The sequence below is a fragment of the Antechinus flavipes genome, chromosome 3 (assembly GCF_016432865.1).
Source record: "Antechinus flavipes isolate AdamAnt ecotype Samford, QLD, Australia chromosome 3, AdamAnt_v2, whole genome shotgun sequence".
NCBI classification, from domain to species: Eukaryota; Metazoa; Chordata; class Mammalia; order Dasyuromorphia; family Dasyuridae; genus Antechinus; species Antechinus flavipes.
Genome location: NC_067400.1, coordinates 14,252,735 through 14,276,941, shown reverse-complemented (window position 1 = coordinate 14,276,941; position 24,207 = coordinate 14,252,735). Strand labels below are relative to the sequence as shown.

At 43.0% G+C, this 24,207-nt stretch overlaps 1 protein-coding gene across 1 annotated transcript in view; it reads left to right on the top strand.

The window, feature by feature from the left end:
• PLCH1 (phospholipase C eta 1) overlaps positions 1-24,207 on the top strand; it is a 155,051-nt gene that overhangs the window by 113,617 nt on the left and 17,227 nt on the right. The window contains exons 9-14 of the mRNA XM_051983064.1: positions 564-735; positions 8,476-8,583; positions 15,523-15,684; positions 16,576-16,647; positions 20,842-20,936; positions 21,975-22,072. Of these exons, the coding sequence (XP_051839024.1) occupies positions 564-735; positions 8,476-8,583; positions 15,523-15,684; positions 16,576-16,647; positions 20,842-20,936; positions 21,975-22,072 (707 nt within the window). The remainder of the gene's footprint in view (positions 1-563; positions 736-8,475; positions 8,584-15,522; positions 15,685-16,575; positions 16,648-20,841; positions 20,937-21,974; positions 22,073-24,207) is intronic.

Genomic DNA, 24,207 nt, shown 5'->3' with positions numbered 1-24,207 from the left:
TCCTCCACTTCTCCCTTTCTCTCCTACTCCTTTCTTTCCCCTCTTCTTCTCTCTCTCCATCTCCCTCCTTTCCTTTACCTCTTTCCCTTTCTCTCCTTTCTTTATTTCCTTTTTCTCTTTATCCCCTCTACCTCTCCATATCCTTCTCCAACTCTCCCTTCTCTCCTGCCTTTCTCTTCCCTTTATCACTCCTCTCTCCCTTTCTTTCCGCTCTCTTCCTTTCCCTCTTCTGTTCTCTTCCTTTCCCCCCTTTCTTCAGCTTCTCTGCCTGTCCTTCTACATTACACATCTTACTTTGAGTTTCCTGTGGCTCTAAGGCACGCTCTCTGCCCCGGCCATTTGCTCACCATTAAGCACATCAAAGTGATTTTCTCTGGAGGGACAGGTTCTAACAAATGCATCTGGGATCACGGCAGGCTTTTTGTTTCTATTTTGTTCATCACCCCCTGCACCAAGATGAGCCCCTAGAAATGCAGGAGCTCGCTGAGCCCCGAGTGCTTTGCTTTGCTGACCCCTCGATCCCATCCTGCCCCTGAAACCTTCCGTGGTTGTTTTTGTCTCAGGTTCCCGGTGATCTTGTCCATCGAGAACCACTGCAGCATCCAGCAGCAGAAGAAGATTGCTCGGTACCTAAAGGAAATATTCAGTGACAAACTGGACTTGTCATCCGTCGACACAGGAGATTCCAAGCAGCTCCCCAGCCCGCAGAGTCTGAAAGGAAAAATTTTAGTGAAGGTAATTACTTGCAGAACCTAACAAAAGCCATCATCTATCAACCTAGTCCCCAATTCCCCTAAGGATCAAGAACTGGTTTATCAAAGGAATAATAATCAGAATGGATACACAAAGTAGAGCCTGTCTGTCTCCCTCTGTCTCCCTCCCTGCTCTGTTTCTCCCTCTTTCTCTCTCTCTTCATCTTCTCTCTCTGTCCTTCTGTCTCCCCCTTTTTTTCTCTCTCCCCCCCTCACTTTCTTACCCCTTCCTTCCTCCTCCTCTTCCATCTTTCTCTCTGCCTCTCCCATCTCTGTCTGTCTCTGTGTGTCTCTCTGTTTTCATTTTCTTCTCTGTCTCTTCTCTTCCCCTCCCCCTTTCTTTCTTTCTCTTTCTGTCCTCTCTCTCCCCTCCATATTTCCATGTGTATCTCTGGGTGTCACTCATGCTGTTTCCCATTTCTGTCTCTGTTGCTATCTCTTTTCATCTTTTTCTCTCTGTCTCCTCTCTCCACCTTTTTCTTTCTCCTTTTTCTTTTCCCCTTCCTTCCTCTCCCCCTTCCCATATTTCTATGTCTGGGTCTATCTCTGTCACTCACTTTCTTTCCCATCTCTGTCTCTGCCTCTTTTTTCACCTTTTGTCTCTCTCTTTCTGTCTCTTTCACCCTCTTTTTCTCTCTCCTTTTCCTTTCTTTCTTCCCCCTTCTCTCCTCCCTATCCTGTCCATCCTTTTATCTCCCTCTGTCTCTCTTTGTCTCTGTCTCTGTATGTCTGTCTATCTGTCTCCCTCCCTTCCTCTCTATCTGTCTGTTTGTCTTTCTCTCTCTATCTCTGTCTCTCTGTCTCTCTTTGTCTCTGTCTCTGTATGTCTGTCTATCTGTCTCCCTCCCTCTCTCCCTCCCTCCCTCCCTCTCTATCTGCCTGTCTGTCTCTGTCTCTGTCTCTGTCTCTGCTGCCTCTCTCTGGCTTTCTTCATCCTCCTTTTTCTTTCTAATTTGAGATTCAAAGGAAGTTTGCAGCCGATGGGCTCCTAGGATTCTTTTTGAGGGGCCAGACCCTCCCATTATAAATCACGGGCTCTGTTTGGGTACGGGGAGGGGGGCTCTTTCACAAATACACATCGCGTGCCTGACCCTCTCCCCGCTTCTGCGCATCCGGCCCCGTAACAATTTGTCAGAGGAAAAAAGTGTCTCCTTCACGCTTGGCCAGGCCTAGTTATGTAAGTGAGAGGCGTGAGCGTGGAGGCTCAGCAGGCGCCCGGGCCGGTCCCCAGCAGGCCAGGGGTGCCGGCCAGCACAGGGCCGGCAGAGCAAGGAGCGGCCGGGGCTTCGAGGAGGAGGGAGGAGCTGCCGGCCTAGAGTGGAAGGGGGCGGCGTCCACGCCATCAGCTGGCGGCCCGGACTGAAGTCTGGCCAACTTAGCGGGACCGGGTCAGAACCTTCGGCTGGTGTCGGTGTTTTAAGCCCGGGGGAGGCGATTTAGGGCTTCAAATTCAAGCTGGATGGTGTCATCCTCAAAAGAGCCAGGGACCAAAATCACTATTGTGTGGCCTCGGCTCTTACTAATATAGCATGTAATTATAGTGTATTATAGTATAGAATAGCAAATTGTGGTAGTCTATATAATATGCCATATAATATATTATGCTAATAATGACACTAATATACTACGTAATTATAATTTACTATAATAATATATATAGAATAGTACATATATAATATACTAATAAGGACACTAATATACAATATGATTGTAGTATAAATAGTATACTATAATATGCTATAATAATATGGTATACAGTATTGTACAAAACTATATAATATACTATGCTAAAATAACTTTTACTAATATAATCATAAATTCTAGAGTTTGTAGAGGGTGTAAGCTTTGTAAAGTGCTCTACATCTGTTATCTTATTTGATTTGAGATAAACACAACATCCCTGTGACTAAGGTGGTATCATGATCCCCATTTTCTAGATGAGGAAAGTGAGACAGACAGAGGTTATGTGACTTGCTCAGACTTGGGAGTGTCCTGAGCAGGATTTGAACTCTGCTCTTCCTGACTCTGAATCCAGCACTGTAACCTCTGTGCCACCTGGTTGCCTTAATCTAGTCCAGTTGGTTCCTTTTACAGAAGGGGAAAAATGAAGAGACTCTTCCATCTCATCATGTAGCAAGTGGCAGAGCCCAGGTTTGAACCTGAGTCCTCTGTCTCCGGCCCTGGCAGCGCTTCCATTGCCCCAGGAGATTGGCTTGGATCCCCAGTGCAGAGATGGAAGGCGTGCCCAGGCCACGGCCGCTCCCTCCTTTGGGAGGAAGTCGCTTTTCCAAGGTCATGCGCATAATAACTGGTGAAGCCAGGATTTGAACCCAAACCTCTGGTTCCACATAGAGTGTCCTTCCCAACGCCCGGGGCTCCAGCCTTGAGCTTTTCTGGACGTTCGGTTTTGGGGAGCGGGAGCCGAAAGGCCTGAATGATTCTGGCCTTGCAGAAGCCGTGGGATTCGTGCCCCCTCTGTAAGCAGAGTGATGTGCTCTGGTCCGGGAGCCTGGACCACTGCCCCGCCGGGGGGCCTGACCCTCACTGCCCATCCTCGACAGGCTGACCACGGCAGCAGCTGCCCTCGAGGCAGGGCCGGGGGAGTCCATCAACTTAGAGGAAGATATCTGCACCCCAGCCCACTCCAGACTCGGGAAATGCAAACACAGGCAATCGTGGCCAAACCCCAGCCACACTTAGTAACGCTGGTGACCCGGGGGTTGGAAGCTCTCCTCTGTGGGATCCAGCATCGCTGGAGAAGCTGCGTGTTTTAGTCAGATAGGGTGATGGGGTACCTGCTTCAAAGGAGAATTCAAGCTTGTGCTGTAGAGTGGGAGCACAGCAGACATTTGACATATTATTAATGAGAATGAGAATAATATTAATAGGTTGGATTAATTTAACACTTTCTAGTTCCAAGTTCCTTTTTCCTTCCTGATGTGTTATCCTTAAACAACTTGGTGAGATAATACGTATGAGCGTAATTTATACCCATTTTGCAGATGAAGAGACTTAGAGTGGAAGAGTTGTGATTTGTCTCAGGTGCCATAACTAGGTGGTAGAGATTTAAACGAGGTCTGCCTTCCTTGGCTGTGAGCCCTCGATTAAAATTCAGTCATTTTCCAGTCACGTCTGACTCTCTGTGACCCCATTTGGGTTTTCTTAGCAAAGATCCTGGAGCAGTTCGCTATTCCTTCTCTAGCTCATTTTGCAGATAAGGAAAGTCAGGCAAACGAGGTTAAGTGACTCGCCCAGAGTCCCACTATTAAGCTATTAAGTGTCTGAGGCCTGATTTGAACTGAGGAAAGTGAGTTTTCCTGACTCTACGCTCAGCGCTCTATCCATTGCACCACCTGGCTGCCCTTTGACTACCATTCACTTGCCTTATTATGTTATTAGTCCTCGACCCGTGGAGAAGAACTTGGAGCTGGATTTTAAAATGAGGGTCAAACAAGGGTGTGAGTGTTATCGGGGGAGAATATCATTTTGTAACCACACAGACCTTTCTGAATTTCTTGGATGTTCATCCTTGCTGTCAATCACCAAGCATTTATTGAAAGTTATTAAAAATATGCTCGTTCCTGGGACAAAAATGAGACGGGTCCTGCCTCCGGGAGCTGCTAATAACAGGAATAGAAATCATGTCCGATCATGTTTTATGTGGCATTTTAAGGTTTGCAATCACTTTCTGGATCTTCTCTCTCATTAGCCCAGCGATCTAAAGGGTAAACTCCTAATTGAGTTTGTGGAACGATTATTGCCTTCACTTTGGGACAGAGGAATTATAAAGGCAGACATTCGCATTATGCAGAACGGACCCTTTGGATATTTCACATGCACTTAGGATGATGGTAATTGGAAAACCTCCCACACAAATGGAAGTTCTCCTCCCAATTTAAGGCGTCTTCTCAGGACTTTTTGTGTAAACAGCATTTTGGGGCACCAGGATGACTCATGGGAGAGGGGAAGAGCTGACAGTGGTCATTTGGAAGAGTGTACATCTTCCATAAGTACCTGGGACCCGTTTGCCCCTTGGGATGGTCCACAGACTTTCTGAGGTCTCCTGCATTTTATAGATGGCCTCCTCCTTCAAATAAAGATAAAAAGAGCCAGCCATCTTCATCTCCTCAAACAAGTGAACTTAGGCTAAGTCTCCAAAGGACAGCAGATACCCACGCGGAGAGCTCTGTACCCCTTTTAAGCCCTTTGCTTCTACATCATGGGATCACAAAGCTAGTAGGTGTCGGGAGACATCCCGTCCAACCCCCTCATTTTCCAGATGAGGAAGCCCAGGCTCAGTGACACGCCCAAGGTTACATGGTGATAAATGGAGAAAGAGCTTTACAATTTGAGATTAATTGTAGGGATTGTTTAACTCATCCTTTTGCTTTATTATTATCATGTAAAATTATGAATTTACTAAAGATCAAGATCAACCAACTCACTCGTTTTGCAGAAGAGGAAATTGAGACCAAAGAGCTAGAAAATGCTTTGCCCAAGACCGCACAAGTAGAAAATGGAAGAGTCAGGATTTGAAGCCAGATTTCTTGGCCATGTTTTTTCTACTGCACTCTGGGAGTTGGGTCTTTTACTCTGAGTCGTTTCTCCTTCTTCATCCTGGTTAGATACTTTTTTATATTCTTTATTTTTATGAGAAAACCACTCCAGAATGGTACATTTCTCCTCCCTTTAAAATGATTGATTTGGACCCCTTTTGCTGACTGTACCAACGAGCTGTTGTTTGCAGATATACATCAGTCCTGAGATGTAACTGAGGGAGTCCCAGAGACTCAGGGACTCTGCCGCATACAGTAGCCTTGAGGAACTTTTCTGATCAGAGAGTAGACCTCTTAGGAAGGGCTTACTGTGTTTATTACTGCAGGGACAGTGTTTTAGTGCATCTCTGTGTTTCCCCTGTGCCTTTCACACAGAACATGCTCCATTAGTATTGGGTGAATGAACGAATTTGTTGGAAGGCTTTTTAACAAGTTACGAGCTGCTAACCTGAAGTTCTGTGTCTTGTCCACTTCAGAAGGCACACTGCTCTGTTCTGTTGCTTATCCAGACTCTCAGATCTTCTCAGATATGGACTCTTAACAAAATAAACTCATTTATCAAGGGCTGACAGTATAAGGTGTTCCTAAGAGAAAACACGGAAGTTCTGTAAATTTATCATTAGCTGGACTTGCCACTGACAGGTAATTGTGAAAGATGGCCACCTCCCATTTTTCGGCTTCATAAATTGGAAAGAAATGTCATTTCTGGCCAACTGATATGATAGAGATAGAGTAACAATGGATAGAGATTTGGACTGAGAGCCAGGTCTGGATTCAAGTCCACCTCTGGTACCCACTGGCAGTATGACCCTGGGCAATGCCTTTCCATATTCTAGGCAAAGACTAATTTGTTGCTGCTAATTTGTTAGCAAATAATAGTTGCTAATTATCATAGTTAGAGGGAATTCCCTCCTTCAAGATCCCCCAGTGAAATAACAAGCCCAGTCCTTATCCCAATTGGGATGGTTGACTTTGGAGCTAGAATGACCCTTGGAGAGCATTTGATCCAACCCTCTTATTTTATGGATAAAGACAATGAGTCACAGAGAAGGGGGATGACTTACCCACCAAGAGCAAGCAGTTAGGAGGAAAGCAAGGATCCAAACCTAGCATGTCTCGCTCCAAATCCAGAGTGTGTTCCCTGACACCACCCTGCCTCCTATTAGGTCAACTGGAATCGTGAGGAACCCATGAAGAATAGGGGAAAACAACACACAGTGATAGCTAAGGAGCACAAAACATCTTAAAGCCAATTGCTCTCCCTTCCTTGCTTATAGATGTCACTTGTTCCCCTGTCCTTCTGCCAGACCCCCACATTTTCTAGAGAGAACTTCCATCTTTTCTGTGACTTGGGGCTGACAACATTGGGGTCATCCTTGATCTCATCTTCCTTCGTAGTCTGTAGCTTTTCAGCTTGTTTAGCTCTTTCTTTAGTCTTCCTTTCCCAAGGCATAAAGACAATAAAGGGTATGTTGTGATATTATCTCAAAAATTACCAACATGCAAGCTCTCATTAATTTTTCATGAGCACCTAACCCAGTTTAGAAAAGCAAGGGAAACTTTTTTTTTTTTTTTTTTACCATGAGCTACCTTTCTTCTAAATCCCAAACCCTTGTACCATGTTTTCAGACAATTATTAATCCAACTAACCATGTAACTTATTAAATGTAATGATAATACAGAATCACAGAGGAACTTTTCAACTGAGTATTCACTGTGAGAAAAATCACCTCTTCCTAACAACTACAGCTATGGACTTCTCCACAACACTGGAATCACGTGACTCGGTTCTTTTGGAATGAGAGTTAAATCCTCTTTTGAATTCTTCTTGGAATGAAAATTAGAATTCATTTCTCTTACAGATGGAGTTGACTCACAAAATCTCTTAGACTTCCTCCATGACAGTTAACTCTCCATCTTTCCAAAGGAATGTTCCTTTTCTCAATTATCCCACACTCTTATTCCCCCAAATTCTATTTCTTCTCCCTTGGATTTGCAGTAATAGTCATCAAAGTCTCTGTAGAAGTCTTTTGAAAATAAAGATTTCAAAAAGCCTGAGGGAAAGAACAGTACCTTATTTATGCTCCTATTTCCTCTGGCCTCTGGTAAGGTGCCTTCAGATATTGGGGATTTATTGGTTTATTGGTTGAATCATCAATGAAGAAAGAGTTTGCTAAATAAAACACAAGCCACCAAGGATAAAGGATGTGTTTGACCTACTTGAGAGAACTCCTTTTAAGGCTGTTAGCATCTTGACTCTATGCAGTTGTAGGTCCTGCCAGTGGGAAGCTCTTATGTATTGATAATATCAAGACTGTTTGAATCTCTAATTTGAAAACCCAGCATCATTGGGTAGCTGTCACTACATAGGCTTAAGAATGACCCAAACTACATTTTTGTTCAAAATTTTATGGTCGGTGGCATTTTGCCCTTTGAGACTGGCTTTCTTTTTAGTTAGTGTGAATCAATGGTGTCATTGTCTAAAAGGAAGCCCTGACCCAGGAGACAGGAGACAGTTTTTAGCTCTGTGTCTGCCATCACAAATCAGCAGTGCTGCCAATGGATCCTTTGTTCCGTGATGTGCTTCTTTGGGGAAGTCACCGGTTCTCTTTTTTCCCCTCGTGATTACAACGAATGTAATAACATTCTAGAACATGGGCACTTAGAGGTCTGTGACCTCGATCTTTAATATTTTGATAACTATATTTTAATAAAATTATAATTAATATAATTTAATATGAATGACTTGTTTTGTAATCCTATTATTTATTTTACTGAATTCATTTAAAATATGATTCTGAGGAGTCCATTGGGTTTCACCAGACTGAGTGCCAGAGGGATCCGAACACATGAAAAGGTGAAGAACACCCTTTGCCCCCACTTTAGATGAATTTAGTATTGCCTATGGTAGGCAGCAAAATATCATGGATAGAGAGCTGGGTTTAGGATCAGAATAACAGGGTTCCATCTCTTACTACCTGTGTGAGCTTGGGCAACCACTGATTTCTTCAGGCCTCAGTTTCTTAATTTTTAAAATTGGAATATTTATCTAGATGGTCGCTAAGGCTCCTTCCAGCTCTTTATCTATAAATTGAATCTGAGGATGACATTAAGCAGCTTATTGTGTTATTGTTCTGTATTGATGTATTTTCCCAATTAAATTTCAGGGTAAGAAGCTGCCCTACCACCTTGGGGAAGATGCAGAAGAAGGGGAAGTTTCGGACGAAGACAGTGCTGATGAAATTGAAGATGACTGCAAATTTAAGCTCCATTATGTAAGTTATGGACTCCTGGTCTTCTTTAAGATCTCCTGAGAGGAGAGAGGGGCCAGCTGCTCTGATGTTGGGGTTCCTGAATTGTGGCTGATGAGCGGCTGCAGAAGTGATCTTGATCACATAATCAGAGACTTGTAGAGTTGGAAGGGACCTTGGTGGTCATTGGTCCCACCTGACCTTCCTCTCTAGAACAGAATCCAATCTCAAGCAATTAGAATTTGAGCTGAGGCTCCCCTGGTCCTGGGTCAAGTTCACAAGTTGCAATTTCTCTCCCTGCCCTACCCACCTCCCCCTTCTACCATTCTATAAAGTAATCACAAGGAGATGGTTGCTTTTTACTTGGCTGAAAGAATTCTTCTGTAATTGCTGGAGATATTTCCCTCCTGGGATATCAGGTCCTGTCGTCGGGAAACTGAAAGGCTGTGGATTAGACTATCCACATAAGGGTCTAATCAGCTCTAAGATTCTGAGATTGCTTTCTGTAGTGTCATATCTAAGGTAAGCAGTTGCTTAGCAATTTGTTAACCAGATTGGAGTGTGGGAAAGATATAGGTACTTTCTTGCTCCTTATTCTCCAAGTTGATTTATGTTCAGGAAAATTCTGATAGGGGAAAATGTAGGGCTAAGTGAGCCAGGATTCTCCAATGGTTTTCTCCCTCTATAATCTATTTTGAGGGAGGTATGTGATCATTTAGCTAAAACTAATATACACTCCCTGGGGTAGATTTCCCAGTGGATAGAGTGCTAGGTTTGGGGATAGGAAGATTCATTTTCCTAAATTCAAGTCTGGCCTCAGGCACTTACTAGCTTGGGCAAGTCACTTAATTTTGTTTGCCTCAGTTTTCCCATCTGTAAAATGAGCTGGAGAAAGAAATGGCAAATCCTTCCAGATTCTTTGTCAAGAAAACCCCAAGTGGGGTCATGAGGAATCAGATATGACTGAACAAAATGATTGCCATAATCTTTAGAACCTTTTAAATAGAAGTCAGTCTTTTCAGGTCCTCTCTGGACCAGGCAGAATACCATTTTTGTTTCCTTCCCGACTACAAAGAATTGGGGAGATATTGAATATTCCTAATCCCTACTGTTGCTTTGATTTCATATTATAGTATCACAAAAAGTATTTACTAGTGTGTGTTGGTATGAAAAAGAATCGACATTATGTATAAATAGGATGTGAGGTAAAAAAAAAAAAAAAACAAACAAAAAACAAACAAAAAAAAACCCTCAATATAGATTCTCCTAAATATAGGAGCCAATCCAGTTAGCATATGACTTACTTAGGTGATAGTGTTTGGAACCATTGTTTTTCTCCTAATCTCATCAAGTATCTGCTATTTGATAAGGCCATAATATTATAGAAATTGCATATTTAACTGATTTAAATAAATGGAGATATAACCGAGTGGTTTTGTAATTTTGTTATATGTGTCTTAATTGAAAGACAGCTTGATGTAATAAATAGAATGTAGTATTTGAACCCAGGATAGAAAAGAAGTGATTAATATTTGATCATTTTCAGTTGTTTCTGACTCTTTGTGACCCCATTTGGGATTTCCTTGGCAAAGAAACTGGAATAATTTGCCATTTCCTTCTCCAGCTCACTTTACAGAGGAGAAAATTGAGAAAAATAGGGAGAAGTAACTTGCTCAGGGTCACTCAGTAAGTATCTGGGTCAGATTTGAGTTCAGGAAGATAAATCTTCCCAACTCTGGGATGGATGCTTTATCTATTATAGTGCCACCTACCTGCAGGAAGACGTAAATTCGAATCACTATGTGATAACCTCTCAGTGTTTTAGACAATCCCCCAAGACTCAAGACTGATCTTCTAAAACTTTTAAGTTTCTATCCATTGCTAGAGGGAATTCCCAAAGTCAGGGTTTTTTTTTTTTTTTGCAAGAATCACCAAACCTCAGGAACTTTCCTTCCTGCCTAACATTTGTATTGATGGTTTTTGCTTTTACATCATATTCATATCCAAATATATCCTCTCCTCCCTACGACCCAATGATCTGTCTTTCCGAAAAGAGATTAAAACAAAGGGAAAAAAGACAGTTCAGTAAAACTGACCAAGACATCTACAGTGAATACAATATTCCATGTTGGTATCCCCACCTGCACCTCTGCAGTGAATGGTGGGAGGTTCATTTTCTCTCCTTGTGCATCAGAGTGGATCATTGTAACCTCTAAGGGCTCAGTTTTGCTTCATTATTCCCTGGACTATCTCTTATTACTTTCACCTAATAGTTACTTTGCTTTCTTTGCTACAGTTCTCTAAATAAATGTAATTTAGGTTTTCGTTTATGTATTAAAAACGTCCAGTTTCTGCTAACCATTGTCCCCCTGGGCTTGATCTTCTAAGTTCTTAGGTTTCTAAGTAGCTTCAACAAAGATAGTAGATAACTATGTAAAGTCTGAATACTATGGTAAAGTCCTAGCCACTCTTTCCCCACTCCCCTGTCATGATTAAAATGGCCCAGAGTGGGATGGTGGAAGGGAGGCTGGTTTTGGAACCAAAACAATCCTAGCTCTTCCAAGGTCTTTTGGTTTCCAGAATCAACTAACTCTCAAAATGTTTCTTTTCATTTAGTGAGTGAACATTCTAAATTGATAATCCTGTATTTCCAGTGAGATCGAGTAATAGTTAACAGGGAAATAAATGTAATAAATGCCCTAAAATGAGAATCTATCTGGAGTCCTCCTTTAGGTTCCCTCCTCTCCCACTCTCCCCCACCCAGTCTGTTGATAGCAATCCGGATTCACTGTTGTTTCAGAACATATCCCCAAATGACATAGAAATGGTTTCAAATCCTCTTCATTTCCAGTCTTTCTTTTTCATCTTGTATAAATGGCAAAGAGACTTCATTGTCAATTAAGACAGCAGTGCCTTTGTTCATCTTTGGAAGAGGAAATACATAAAAAACCAGATTCAAGTGGAATGCTTGGAGTATGTGTAGTTTTCTTTTAATTTTTAATATCCTTTTCAAACTATTTGCCTGCCTTTGAGCTCTTCAAAGGGAAGGCAACTCTCTATATAAATCCAAGGTATTATATTGTAATCAGTCAGTTTTCACTCTTAGTAAAGGGGCTTAAATGCTTTATAAGTCTTTGCTCCCATTTCAGCCTCCCTAAAACAAGTAGGAAATAAAAAATAAATGGTAGTCAGGGTTAGGGTATCAGAAGAACTGGCTTTGAGTTTTGGACAAAGCTCATCCATATCTGACTCAGTTTCCTCATCTGTAAAAACAAAGGTATTGGACTAGCTGGACCCCACCCACCCAAATCCTTTTGAACTTTATATCAAGCCTTGGCCACGATCGGTCTATAATTCTGTTAAAAAGAACAAGAAGGCTTCTTTATCATGTAATAGAACTGGTCTTTTTCATTAATGGAGACTGAATCCGAGCTTTCCAGATTAATTAAGGATGGTTGTGTTAATGGGGTCCTGCAGCAGATAATTATCTTTGTTTAGTGCTCGTGAAGGCAGACACCCCCTCCCCTTCACTCCATCACTTAGCATAGATTGTGTTTCGGCACTAGCCCGAGCTTTTTGCTCACTGGTTTTCTCACTTACATCTGTTATGGGTAATTAAAACAATACTTCAGAACAACAGCCTGCATTTCTCTGGTGCTTTAGGGATATACAGCCCTTTACATTTGGTAGCTCTGGGAGCGCCTCTTGATTCCTTCCCTCCCCACCTTGCATCTTACTCGGCTTTGTGTCATTGGTTATTGTGGGCTGAGCCTTCCCCCACTCTGGAGACCCCTCGAGGTCAGGGTCTGTGTCACAGGGATGGGGACTGGAGGACCAAACGTGAGCTCCATCATCTCGGCTGCTGGCAGGCGGGGCCTGTATCCCCCACAGGGGAGGTGAGAGCTCTGGGCCAGAAGTTTGGGCTTTAAAACAATCACAAACTTAGGGATAGAATTTTTTCAGTTTTCATCTGGATGCTTGTCATTTGTAGCTTAGACCTAGAAACAGCATCTGACTCACAGCGGCAGAAGCACGTGGTCAGCTCAGGGTGTTCAGTGACCCGAGAAGTTATGTAAGTCACAGGCCCAGGAGCAGCGTGGCTCTCGCTGCAGGAGAACAGAAGGGAACAGCAAAACAGACGAGACATTTGCTGCTCGTGTCAATGAGCCTCATAGACCTTTTCCAGTCAAATTCTAGTATTTCCATTCTGTAGATTCTCTCAGTGGAGCACAATTCATTCATTAATTCTTCTTCCCTCCCTCCCTCTTTTCCTTCCTTCCTTCCTCCCTTCTTTCCTCTTTCTTTCTCTTTCTCCTTCCTCCCTTCTTTCCTCTTTCTTTCTCTTTCTCCTTCCCTCCCTCTTTTCCTTCCTTCCCTTTCTCCCTCCATTCCTCCCTTCATTTCTCCCTCCCTTCCTCCCACCATTCTTCCCTCCCTCCTTTCCCTTTCCCTCCCTCCTCTCTGTGCTTCAGCTTATTTGTATACCATCTCATCTCTTGCATTCAACTTAATCTTGTCAAATATTGTTGCATGCTGTAATCCCCATTCAGTTAGAATCAGCCTGGAAGATTATGTTGGTTTGGGACCATCTTCACTGTAAAATCTTGGACTCAATGTATTGGTTTGTTTTGCTTGATAATACTTACAAGAGAGGGTTCTCTTGTGAAGTCATTGGGAAATGACAGGGATGTAAAAGCAGCATTGAGCAAATTTTTTTTTTTGAGTTTACATAAAGAAAACCTTACACTCTTGTGTTTAAAAAAAAAAAAAATTGCCTCCATTCCTCGGCTCTTTGTCCTTCTGTTCTTCACACCTCCTCATCAAACCGGAGCTCCCTCTTGCCCCCACCCTCAGCCTTCTCGGTCCCTCTCCCTGACAGCTGGACACAGGTAAGAAAACCTGCAGCCGTGCTGTTTGGCTTCCCTACCAATCCATGTTATCCAAAGGTCCTCACTTGTTCACTGCAAGTTTTATGCTTCCCTCATTGCCAATCACACTTGCTGCTGAACCTCCATCTGGTGACCTACAATAAGATGTCCGGTTGTTCAGCAGGGATGCTGAGATTAGACTTACCTCTTGCAGAGGCTCTTTGAAATGTCTTCTCAGGCAGATAGGGTCTATTGAAGGCCATCTTATAATGGCTGCTCAAGTGGCTGTCCCAGAGTTGAGTGCTTTCCTCTAGGTCTTACTGTCCCAGGAACAAAAGAGCAAGAAAGAGATATCTGTGGTCTAGCCACATAATGGTCATCCCTCCCTCGATCAAGCCAACAAAAGGCTGGCTAACTTTTTCCCTAGTTACTGTTTTGAGTTCTAGGATAGATTAATAATAAAACATTGCTAAAATTAAAACAGATAGATATTCATTGTTTGGTCTTCCTGTGGTGTGAATTTTCTCGTTACATAAATCACATGAAATTAGAAGGTTCATTGGACAGGGAATGTAATTTCTTCAACGAGCTCCAGAATTTGAAAAATGCGAAGTGAATAATTATGGTCCTTTGTGTTTTAAAAGTGTTAATTATTTAATAAAGTGTTCCTCCATGGCAACTCTCTATTTTATTCTCCTTTTGTAGCCAGTGAAAGGCGCTGGGATTTGATGATCATCCTCGTCCCTCTCCCCCTACCTCTCCTTGCGTTATCTGGAATCTTCCCGGGACGTTCCCATGATCGAGCGCGTGAGCTTGAGAACCGAGAATTCTATTCCCAGCTCTACTCCTGACCTGGATCTCGGTTTCCACATGTAGAAAGGGAGAAATATTCTTGACATGTATATCACGTAGATTGTGATAGCCGTAATTAAATTACGGAAGCATGATGAAGAGAAAAACTTGAAGTGTTTTGAGCTTTTTGGTGATGAACATAAATTATTCATCATTCCGTGTCATAAAACAATCTCTGCCTATTCAAATTCTCCTCTCCATCTAGTCTGTTTCCAAGTCCCATTGATTTTTTCTTTGCTCTCTCTTTCTTTTTTTATTGCCATAACCTCATTTATTAAAATTTGACAATTTAACAAGCGCTAATATATGCAGATTCCTGTTTTAGTGAAGTGCCTAATGGCCTCATACCTGGCCTTTGTAGTAGCTTCTTCCCTGGTCCCCCTGCCTCCAGACTCTTGCCCGGAGTCCACACGGCACACTCCCAGCTGATCTCCAGAGTACTCCCCATTGTTGTTGTTCAGTCATTGCTGCCGTGAATTCCTCTTCATGACCCCATTTGGGGTTTCCTTGGCAAAGATACTGGAATGGTTTGCCATTTCCTTCTGCAGTTTATTTTACAGATGAGGAAACTGAGACAGAGATAAATGTCTTGTCCAGGGTCACACTATTAATAAGTCTCTGAAGTCAGATTCAAACTCAGGAAGGTGAGTTTTCCTGACTCTGGGACTGGAAAACTTTGCTACCCCACCCCGCTGCCCAAAAAAGCGCCCCCATATATCGACTCCTCTGATTATATTGTCACCTGCACCAATATTTTCAAGAGAGCTTCCTATTAAGGACCATGTCAGCCCTCCAGACTGGCTGGACTGGCCCTTTTACTACTTCTTTGCATTTTCCCACCTCCCCATCTTTGTCATGTTGTGCATTCACTTTGGTTTCCCTTCCTCCCTGTCCTGACCGGTCTCTGCCTGCTTAAACTGAGTCCTGCTTATCTTTCGAGACCCACTGCAGATGTCACCTTCTCCATGAAATCCTCCCTGCTCATCCCAGCAAAAGGAGAAGATGCTTTTAAATCAGTAGGTCATCGATGCGCTCAGCGTTTGCCCAGCCTATAGGGGGTTTTCTCTCTCCTCGCGTCTTGGTTATTACTATCTTTCCTCCAAAATATTAAAACACAAATTTGAAGTTATATAATGAGACTCATCTGCCACATCTTTGTCAGGGGTACTCGACGCTGAGAACCTGGCTCCCGGCGCCGGCCAGGAAGTCACTCATTCTCTTGATCTTCCCTGGATCTTTTCAGAATAATGGGACGACTGATCACCAAGTGGAATCTTTCATAAGGAAAAAGCTGGAGTCACTGTTGAAAGAATCTCAGATCCGGGACAAGGAAGACCCCGACAGTTTCACCGTCCGAGCTCTGTTGAAGGCCACGCACGAAGGCTTAAATGTGCACTTGAAGCAGGTAGGGGAAATCCCTTCTGGGTTCTATTGCTTCTCGAGAGATGAGAGACAGAGAGAGAGCCAGGAAGTGGGAACGGAGCAGACTTAGCCTTAGCATCCAAGGTCACCGACCGTAAATGGAGAATGGGACACTAGAGCCTCTCGTGCTGCTGAGATGAGGAAACTGAGTCAGGGATTGTGGTGGTGGTGGATAAGGGGCTGGCCTGAAGTCAGAGATGGTATTGGAACCCAGAACTCTTTCCCATTGTACCACACGATTTGTGAAAAGAAAGGAAAAAAAGACAAACAAATTTACTAGCATAAAGAATGGGCTTTCTGCAGAATGTATGAACGTTCCCTGGAGTCCTTCCAGGCAAGGCTGGACGACCTCTCGTTAGGGATGGGGTACAAGGAATCCCTGGACCGGGTCCCAACTCTGACATTCGGTGACCACGTTGGTCTTTGTGGGCTGGGCTAGTTGGGAAAGGCTTCAGGCCTCAGGTGCCCGAAGGGGAAGGAGAACTTTCCTCCTGGGAGAAGGTATGAACAAAGGCACAAATATGTGAGTCATACTGCCAGCTCTGGGAGACGATGGGGGCCTAGTTGGCCAGCTCCGTGGCGAGTGAGGAGCCGGTGAAGGCTTTTGCACAAGGACTGTTTGAGATCTTGTGAAGAAAAGAGGGAAGGGGTTGCAGACTGAAGACCCAGAACTTACTGTAAGGGTCCATGAGGAGGTCGTAGGCTGGGGCAGGATAGAAAGTGAGCAGGGAGGCAGGAAAGGTCATGGAGGAAGAATTCAGAGAGGGGACACTAGGATTTCCTGGGGGGATCCGCAAAAACTAAAGAGAAAATGCCTTTCTTGGTTTGTAAAGTGGATCTGAAAACATGTTCATGGGTCTTTCTATTTTCTCAGAATCCAGATGTGAAAGAAAGTGGAAGGAAGTCTCACGGACGGTCCCTAATGAGTAACTTTGGAAAACACAAGGTATGAAAGACGTATTGTTGGTGTGTGTGTCGACAATTTAACTCTAATTAATCTGAATGGTTACCTCAAAACCCCATCTACGACCCCATTGTCAGGGTGGCCTAGTGGGCGGAACACTGGCCCAGGATCAGAAGAAGGGGTGTCTCCCTAGTCTGGGTGTCTGTACGAGTTATCCCAGTTCCCTGGCCCTTGATTTCACCACCAGCACCAGCACCACAAGAGTGGCTAGCATTTATATAGCACCTTTAGCATTACAAAATATTTTTAAAATATTAGCTTTCTTCTTATTATTAATATTAGTAATTATTATATATAATATAATTGATATTAATATTATTAAAATATTGGTTTTATCCTCACAACTTTGAGAAATAGGTGCTCCTATTATCCTCATTATGCAGGTGAAGAAACTGAGTCAGTGACCTGTCCAGGGTCACCCAGCTAATAAGCATCTGAGGCCAGACTTGAACTCGGGTCTTTCAGCCTTCAGTTCCAGGACTCATGGCGGGGAGCTGGGTCATTATAGGGTCCAAGGTCTCCCCCATGGCTGGTTTCTAGATGTAATGCTTGGGGGGCCCCAAGTGTATTATAACCAATTTTAAGCAAACAACAACAAAATTACTGCAGCCAGATGTTTCTTTGGTGATGATTGTGTTACTAAAAATACATGTGGACCCCTAACTCATCTGGCCCAGTGAGATTCTCTACAAGATACAAATCCCAGGATTCCTCTAACCACGTTGGCTCCTCCACCAATCGCTCAGCCCACCTTTAGAGAAGACCTACTGTGTGCCAGGAAATGAAGAAAGGCTAAAGAGAAAGAGCCCCACCCTGGACCAGCTTCCATCCTAACAGCGTGTCCACAGCTAAGCCCGTACAAGGGATAAAACAGGGATTGGGCTTGATTTCATTGTTAATGAGAACCTTCCCGGTAGGGAAACACCCTTTGCTGATGGAGATTAGCCCCTCCTCTGCGGATTAAAGTCCTAGGCGCTGAGAAGATAAACGACCTGCCCAGGATGTGTCTCCCGGGCTGTCCCTCACCACCACGCCACACTGCCTCTCAGCAGACATGCAAGCAGGAGGGGGCCCCCGAGCTGAGCTCTTAAAATACTTAGGAAGTTCTCAGTGGCGCGCCAGCATTTTGCTGTCAGGATTGATAATTGTCTTCTTAGGATCATCTTAAGCCATTTATCCCAGCCCCACGAGCTCCTGGGACAAGGAGTGATAATGTTATCACTGCCACCGGGAGGGAAGAGAATAAGACATTGCGGCTGAAAGGTCACTCGGATACTGTCTGTGTTACTAAAAATACACGTTGCCATCCACGGACTGGATTGTGCCAAATTCTTCCCATCCTCCTGTACAATTGGGCTCGACATTTTCATCCTGAGCATGGGGGGACCCAGGGAACACTATTGGGGCAGAGAGTTAGGAGACAACGTGGATCGAGATCTCAACTTGTAGCTGAGTCAGAAGGTGGATTTTACCACGTATGACTGGGCAAGTCCCTTAACTTCTCAGGTGAGGATCAGCTTTCTCATCTATAAACTGAGAGATTTAGATGAAACAGCTCCTTCCAAGGCAATCCCAAGAAATTCAATAATTATTTAGTTATAATTAATTATATATATATGTTATGTTACATATAACATATCTAATATATAATAATAAATATAATTATAATTAATACTAATAATAATTAATTAAATAAACATTGGGTAGAAAACCCCTTCTGCATCCAGAAAAAGAACTATGGAGATTGAATGTAAATCAATACACTTTTTTCCCTCCTGTGGTTTTCCCCTTTTATTCTAATTTTTCTCTCCCAACACAATTCAAAAATAAACATGTATTTTTAAAAATAATAAATCAAAATAATTTAAGAAATAAGATGAAACAACCTCTAAGGTCTCTTAGAGCTTTAAAACTGTGTTTTTTTTGTTTTTTTGTTTGTTTGTTTTGTTTTCTGGTGACAGATATAATGCTTTAAGTAGAATTCTGTAAAAACAAAACAAAACAATCAGAAAAAACCCCAGCCTTCTCTCACCCCATTCATCCCCAGACTCAACTGGGCCTTTGGGTAGCGATTGGCTGAAGAAATCAGTCATGCTGTGAGGCGTAAGCACAGGAAGTTGCACCCTGGGCCCAGTGAAGTAGGGCCTGCTAGGATCACATTTCAGTGACTTATATCTTTAGGCAGTGACCCAACAGCAGATCTTGGATAAAAATGTGAATTAGTCTCATTTCCGCTCATCCCTCCCCTTCCATTCTTCCTTGTTCAATCAGTAATTAGTGGCTGACATTTTGGAAATGTAACAGTTAAAAAAAATCCCCCCAAATCCGGGAAGCCCAGTCTCCTTCTACTCAATTGTCTACTTTTCCCGAATTTATTTACGAAGATGGAACTGGTTAGCTTTCCATTTCACCGGCTGCAAGCCCAGGATTTCCGCAAGCCCTGCTCATTTTGCATGAAGAAATATTGACTCTGGATACCACCTTCCTGAAAGGGGGATAGCCATGGAAATAATGGAGAGAGAAAACCCTCCCTGCCTCGTCATCACCTCTAATTATTTGCTTCACAGGACACTGAAGAATCTTCGTTTAATTACTCTCACCATCACCCTGAAAAAAGGCAGTTTTGGGGAATAGCTTTGATGAATATAAAAGTGAAATTTTTTCCTTTTTGCAGGCGTGTGAGTAACTGAGGGCTTAGAAGAGGAGTCGTTTTGGATTAATAATAATATTTCTGTCCCACTGGTACCACCTCCGTTCTGTTTTTTCATTAAATTAGGTGCTCGGTTATCTGTGCCACAGAACTTGGTTTATGACAGAAAATGGAGGAACTTATTCATTACAAACACAGTGGGATTAGGAGAGGAGAGTTTTCATTTCTTTTGTTTTTCCTGAGATAAATGAGGCTCGGTGTGGAGTTTTTGGTGTTCAGAATTATCTGACTCTGAGTGACCCCGATTTGGGGTTTTCTTGATAAAGATACGGATGTGGTTGGCCATCTTCTTCTCCAGCTCGTTTTACCGATAAGGAAACTGAGGCAAATGGGATGAAGTGACTTACCAGGGTCATATAGCTAGTGAGTGTCTGCAGCTGGATTAGAACTCAGGTTTTCCTGGCTTCAGCCCAGTTCTCTGTGCACTGCACTGCCCAGCTGACCCCAGTGTGTAGCCCCCTTTGTCAAGTATTATTTCTAGTAGCCGTTCTCATGTACACGAGGTACATCATCTTCCTGGCTCCTGCTGCCTCTGGGACTCTCCCTCTATCCTTGCTTTGGCTAAGTAAGGTTCCTGCCTCCCTTACCTCCCACAGCATCTAGTTGTCTTTGATTTTCAGATCATGGGCTCATAGATTTAGAAGTAGAACAGCCCTCAGAAGGCACTAGAAGCTAGAGAATTTATTAGCATATAGAGAATTTATTGGCATGTAGCCAAGTTTCAAATCTTGGTCCTCCAAATCCAAACAAAGCATCTTCCCTCTGGAATCTTCTTGGAGAAAATTATCCAATCAATCAGTCAACCAGTAGACATTTATCAAGTGCCTACTGTATGCCAGGCACTGGAGATACAAACTCATAAAGAGCTGACATTTTGGGGTAGCTAGATGGTGCAGTGGATAGAGCACCAGCCCTGAAGTCAGGAGGACCTGAGTTCAAATCTGGCCTCAGACATTTAATACTTCCTAGTTGTATGACCCTGGGCAAGTCACTCAATCCCAATCACCTCAGCAAAACAAAACAAAACAAAACAAAACAGCTTACATTCTAAAATTCTAGATACAGCCAAGTGTAGGATGCAGTTCCTCACAGAAGCAGCAAATCTCACACCCCAGCTATCTCAGCTGTAGGGTTGTTATATCAAAAAATGCCTGGTTGACACAGGAGCTCTCCAATGTACAATCTCCAGGTGCCTTTCTGGGATCGGAAAGGAAAACAAAATCAAAAGGGTAATTGGCGTTCAATGTAGTTCAACATTTAAAATTTAAAATTTAGTTCTTTGTTAGAGAACAATTTTAGGGGATGGCAATTACAAAGAAGGATAAAGGGAAGGGCTTTCTATCCAGCCCATTTCTGTCTCTCTCCCCATCTCTCATTTCACTTTTTAATCTCCCTCCATTCCATGTGTGTTAGAGGTGCAGGGAAGGATGGGCTTATTGACAAGTCTTTTGTCCTTTCTCCAACAGAAAACAACAAAGACCAGATCCAAGTCCAACAGTACTGATGACGATGAGGAAGGACAGCATAATTCTTCCGGAAAGGAAGGTGGCCAGCTCTGCAGGTCAGAGATGCTACCAGCATCCCACGTTCATGTTGTCAGCTTCTCTACGGTCTCCTACTCATTATCTGTGTTCCATTGTAATGTCCCAGAGAGCCCAAGTCAGCAAATTGTTGTTGGTCGCCCAAAGTGTACAAAGTAGCTCTCTTGGATGTAGAGAAGGGTGACATTTCCCTGCCCTCAAGGGCTTTGCAATCTAGCGAAAGCATCAAGGTCGACAATATAACGATTCCGGCCAAATAAGTCATGTAGTCCTAGGAGTTAATGAGAGGTCGAAAGGGTTGAAGGCTGTATGAAGTCTTCATGGAGAGGGGAGTCTTGAACACTGACTTGAAGGATGGTTTGGATTTGGAAGCGTGATGAAAAGAAAGGAAGTGAATCCAGTTAGAGCAGTTTGTGGATAAATGGCAGGGGGCCTATAACCTTGTTTTTATAGAGACATCTGATAACTCTTCAGTTTCCCTTATAATTGTATGTATTTTATTTATTTACACACTTTATTCTGAAAAGGGGTTCACAGACATTCACCAGTTTTCCAGGGGGATCCTTGACACAAAAAAAGGTTAAAAACTCCTGAGTTAGAAGAAGCAAAGATCAGCAATTAAAGGTGATGAAAAGCTTCATAATTCATGATGAATTAGTCAAGAAGCAGTTAGTAAGCACCTACTGTGTGCTGGATACAGTGCTCAGTGCTGATACAAAGAGTGAAACAATCTTTAATCCACCTTCTGCTCACATAGGATCATTCTAAAGAATGGCTGGACTGATAATAAATATTATGCATTAAGAACCAATTGGCTTAATGGGATGTGGTCCTTGCCATTCGGGGCTAGAAAAAACAGACTATAATTACTAAAAGTTTAATAAAGAAATAGAGCAAACTATTGGGAAACCTGCTAGCAACTATCTTTGGAGGTTGAGCTGGGAGGCAATAAATGATGACATATCCCATGGGGGTTCCAGTAAGAATTTTCTAAGAAATATTCTTCGTATGTAGCCACTCATAAGCTTTGCAGCGTCCGTGGTTTGTGTTGCTTCCAGGCTTGGTCGCAGAAGGAAAACCATGAAGCTGTGCCGGGATCTGTCGGATCTAGTTATCTATACCAACTCCGTGGCAGCCCAAGACATAGTGGATGACGGTAAGACGAGGCATAAGGCTTGTGTTTTTCTGATATTATCGAGGTTTGATTCAGTCAACCAACCAGTAGGTCAATAAGCATTTGTTTTTATTGCGTACCATGTTCCCGGCTGGCACTGTGTGGGAGATAAAGGCAAAGATGAAATCATCCTTCCTCTCAAGGAGTTCGTACTTTAACAGGGAGACAGCACTGTACCACTAATACCGAAATACTTCTTTGAATTCCTCCTCTGATGCTTCGCCATTTGCCTGGGTTCCTGAAGGCTACACCAGCAGAACATCATCTCGGGAAGCTTTAACTGAGCTGGAATGACCTGGAACATGAGCCCGGTGAAGGACCATATGTTGTCTGAGTACTAGCCTAGGACCAGTATAGAGAGAGCCCATTGCCAAGTTGTGATGGACAGAAAATTGAGAGTATTTTTGTGCACAGAAACTCTTAAAGACCTTTGAATTCAATCGAAGACTTATAGAGTCATGGAAGGAGTCATGGAAGGAGTATTCCCTACATTTAAAATGAACCGAGCCTTAAAACAGTGTCTGATTTTGAAATGCATTGAGGGTCTTTTTCAAACAAAGGCAGTCTGGGAAGTCAAACTGCCTCGTGTTTTATAGGGCCCAACAAGGAAAGCGGATTGACTCTCAGGCGGTGTTCAGCAGAGATCAGTAGCTCAGTAGAATGGCTAACTAACTCAATGAGTAGGGAGGCAGAGTGAGTTCAGAAAGGGGATTAAGTTGTGAATTGCTCTTTTATTATTAGGAAGATAATAGAAAGAAATTAGGGCAACTCTAGAATCAGGTGCAGCAAATGATTTTCTCCAAGCATCAGTTCCTGGAATATAGTAATGCTATTCTGTAGAAGCCGTGCTTTTCTCTAATGGATTTTTGCTAATCAGAGGAAGGATGGTCACAGAGGATTAATCCAAATTAACATGAACAAGAGCAGCTGCTGGATCAAAGTGACATGTGGATGAGTTCTTTCCTTAATCTTGACTTGGAGAGAAGTCATCTCGAAGATTGACGTTTCGTCCCAAGTAGGAATGTTTTTAGCTCCTCAGTTTGCCACTTAGGATGATGGGGAACAATAGAGGCAGAATATACCTTAGAAGTCATACAAGCTTCTTATTTTATAGATGTGGAAACTGGGGCCCAGTGAGGCAAAGTCACAAACCCATGGTCATATGGGCAATAAACAAGGGGGTTCAAATTAAGCAATATCTTAAGAAGAATATTGGTGCGCTGAAAAGCCTGGCGCATAAAGGGGAGCCAGAATGGCGATTCTTGAGTTATTTCTAACTGGAAGGAGACCTAGAGAAGAAAAAATATTGGGGGTGGGTGAGATGATAGTGATATTTAAACATTTGAAGAGCTTGGTCACTCTATTAATTTCCCTCCCTTTTATGGCTCTAATACTGGGTATAAGACTTATATGTTACATAAATTAAACATTCTTTTGTTCTTGAGGGTATATATAACTTCTTACTCTCATCCTTGAGGAGCCCTGGGTCAGCCCTGGTCCAGTTCTGGGCCTGCTGCCTCCTGATAGCCTCGATGGACACTGTGGGTTGGAAAAAACTCAGCTTTTCTCTGATAGCTCTGCTTCTCCTGGAACCTCACCAGGAAGTACAACATCTCTCTTCCTTTTCATACAAACATTGCTACATGCTAAGCTGATGGGTTTTTATTAGCGCTGCCTTCACTGATTCCTTCTTTTCACCTTTAGACTGATATGTTGTTATTTGGGCTTGTTTGATCCTACAAAGCAGATCAGTACTGTGTGTGTGTGTGTGTGTGTGTGTGTGTGTGTGTGAATATATTTCAGTCATTTTTCAGCCTTGTCCATCCTATTTGGGTTTTCCTGAAAAGATTCTGGAGTAGTTTTCCATTTCCTTCTCCAGCTTATTTTACAGATGAGGAAACTGAGGGAAACAGGGTAGTGACTAGCCCAGGGAGACAATCTAGTAAGTGTCTGAGGCTGCATTTGAACTCATTCTCTCTGACTCCAAGTCTAGTCCTCTGTCCAGCGAGTCACCTCATTGAGTTAGATTTTAAGGTATCTTCCAAGTCTAAGTTTATCGTCCTGTAACCCTACCTTCCACCCTTGCATTCATCTTCAGATGAAAAGTCCTTTCCTAA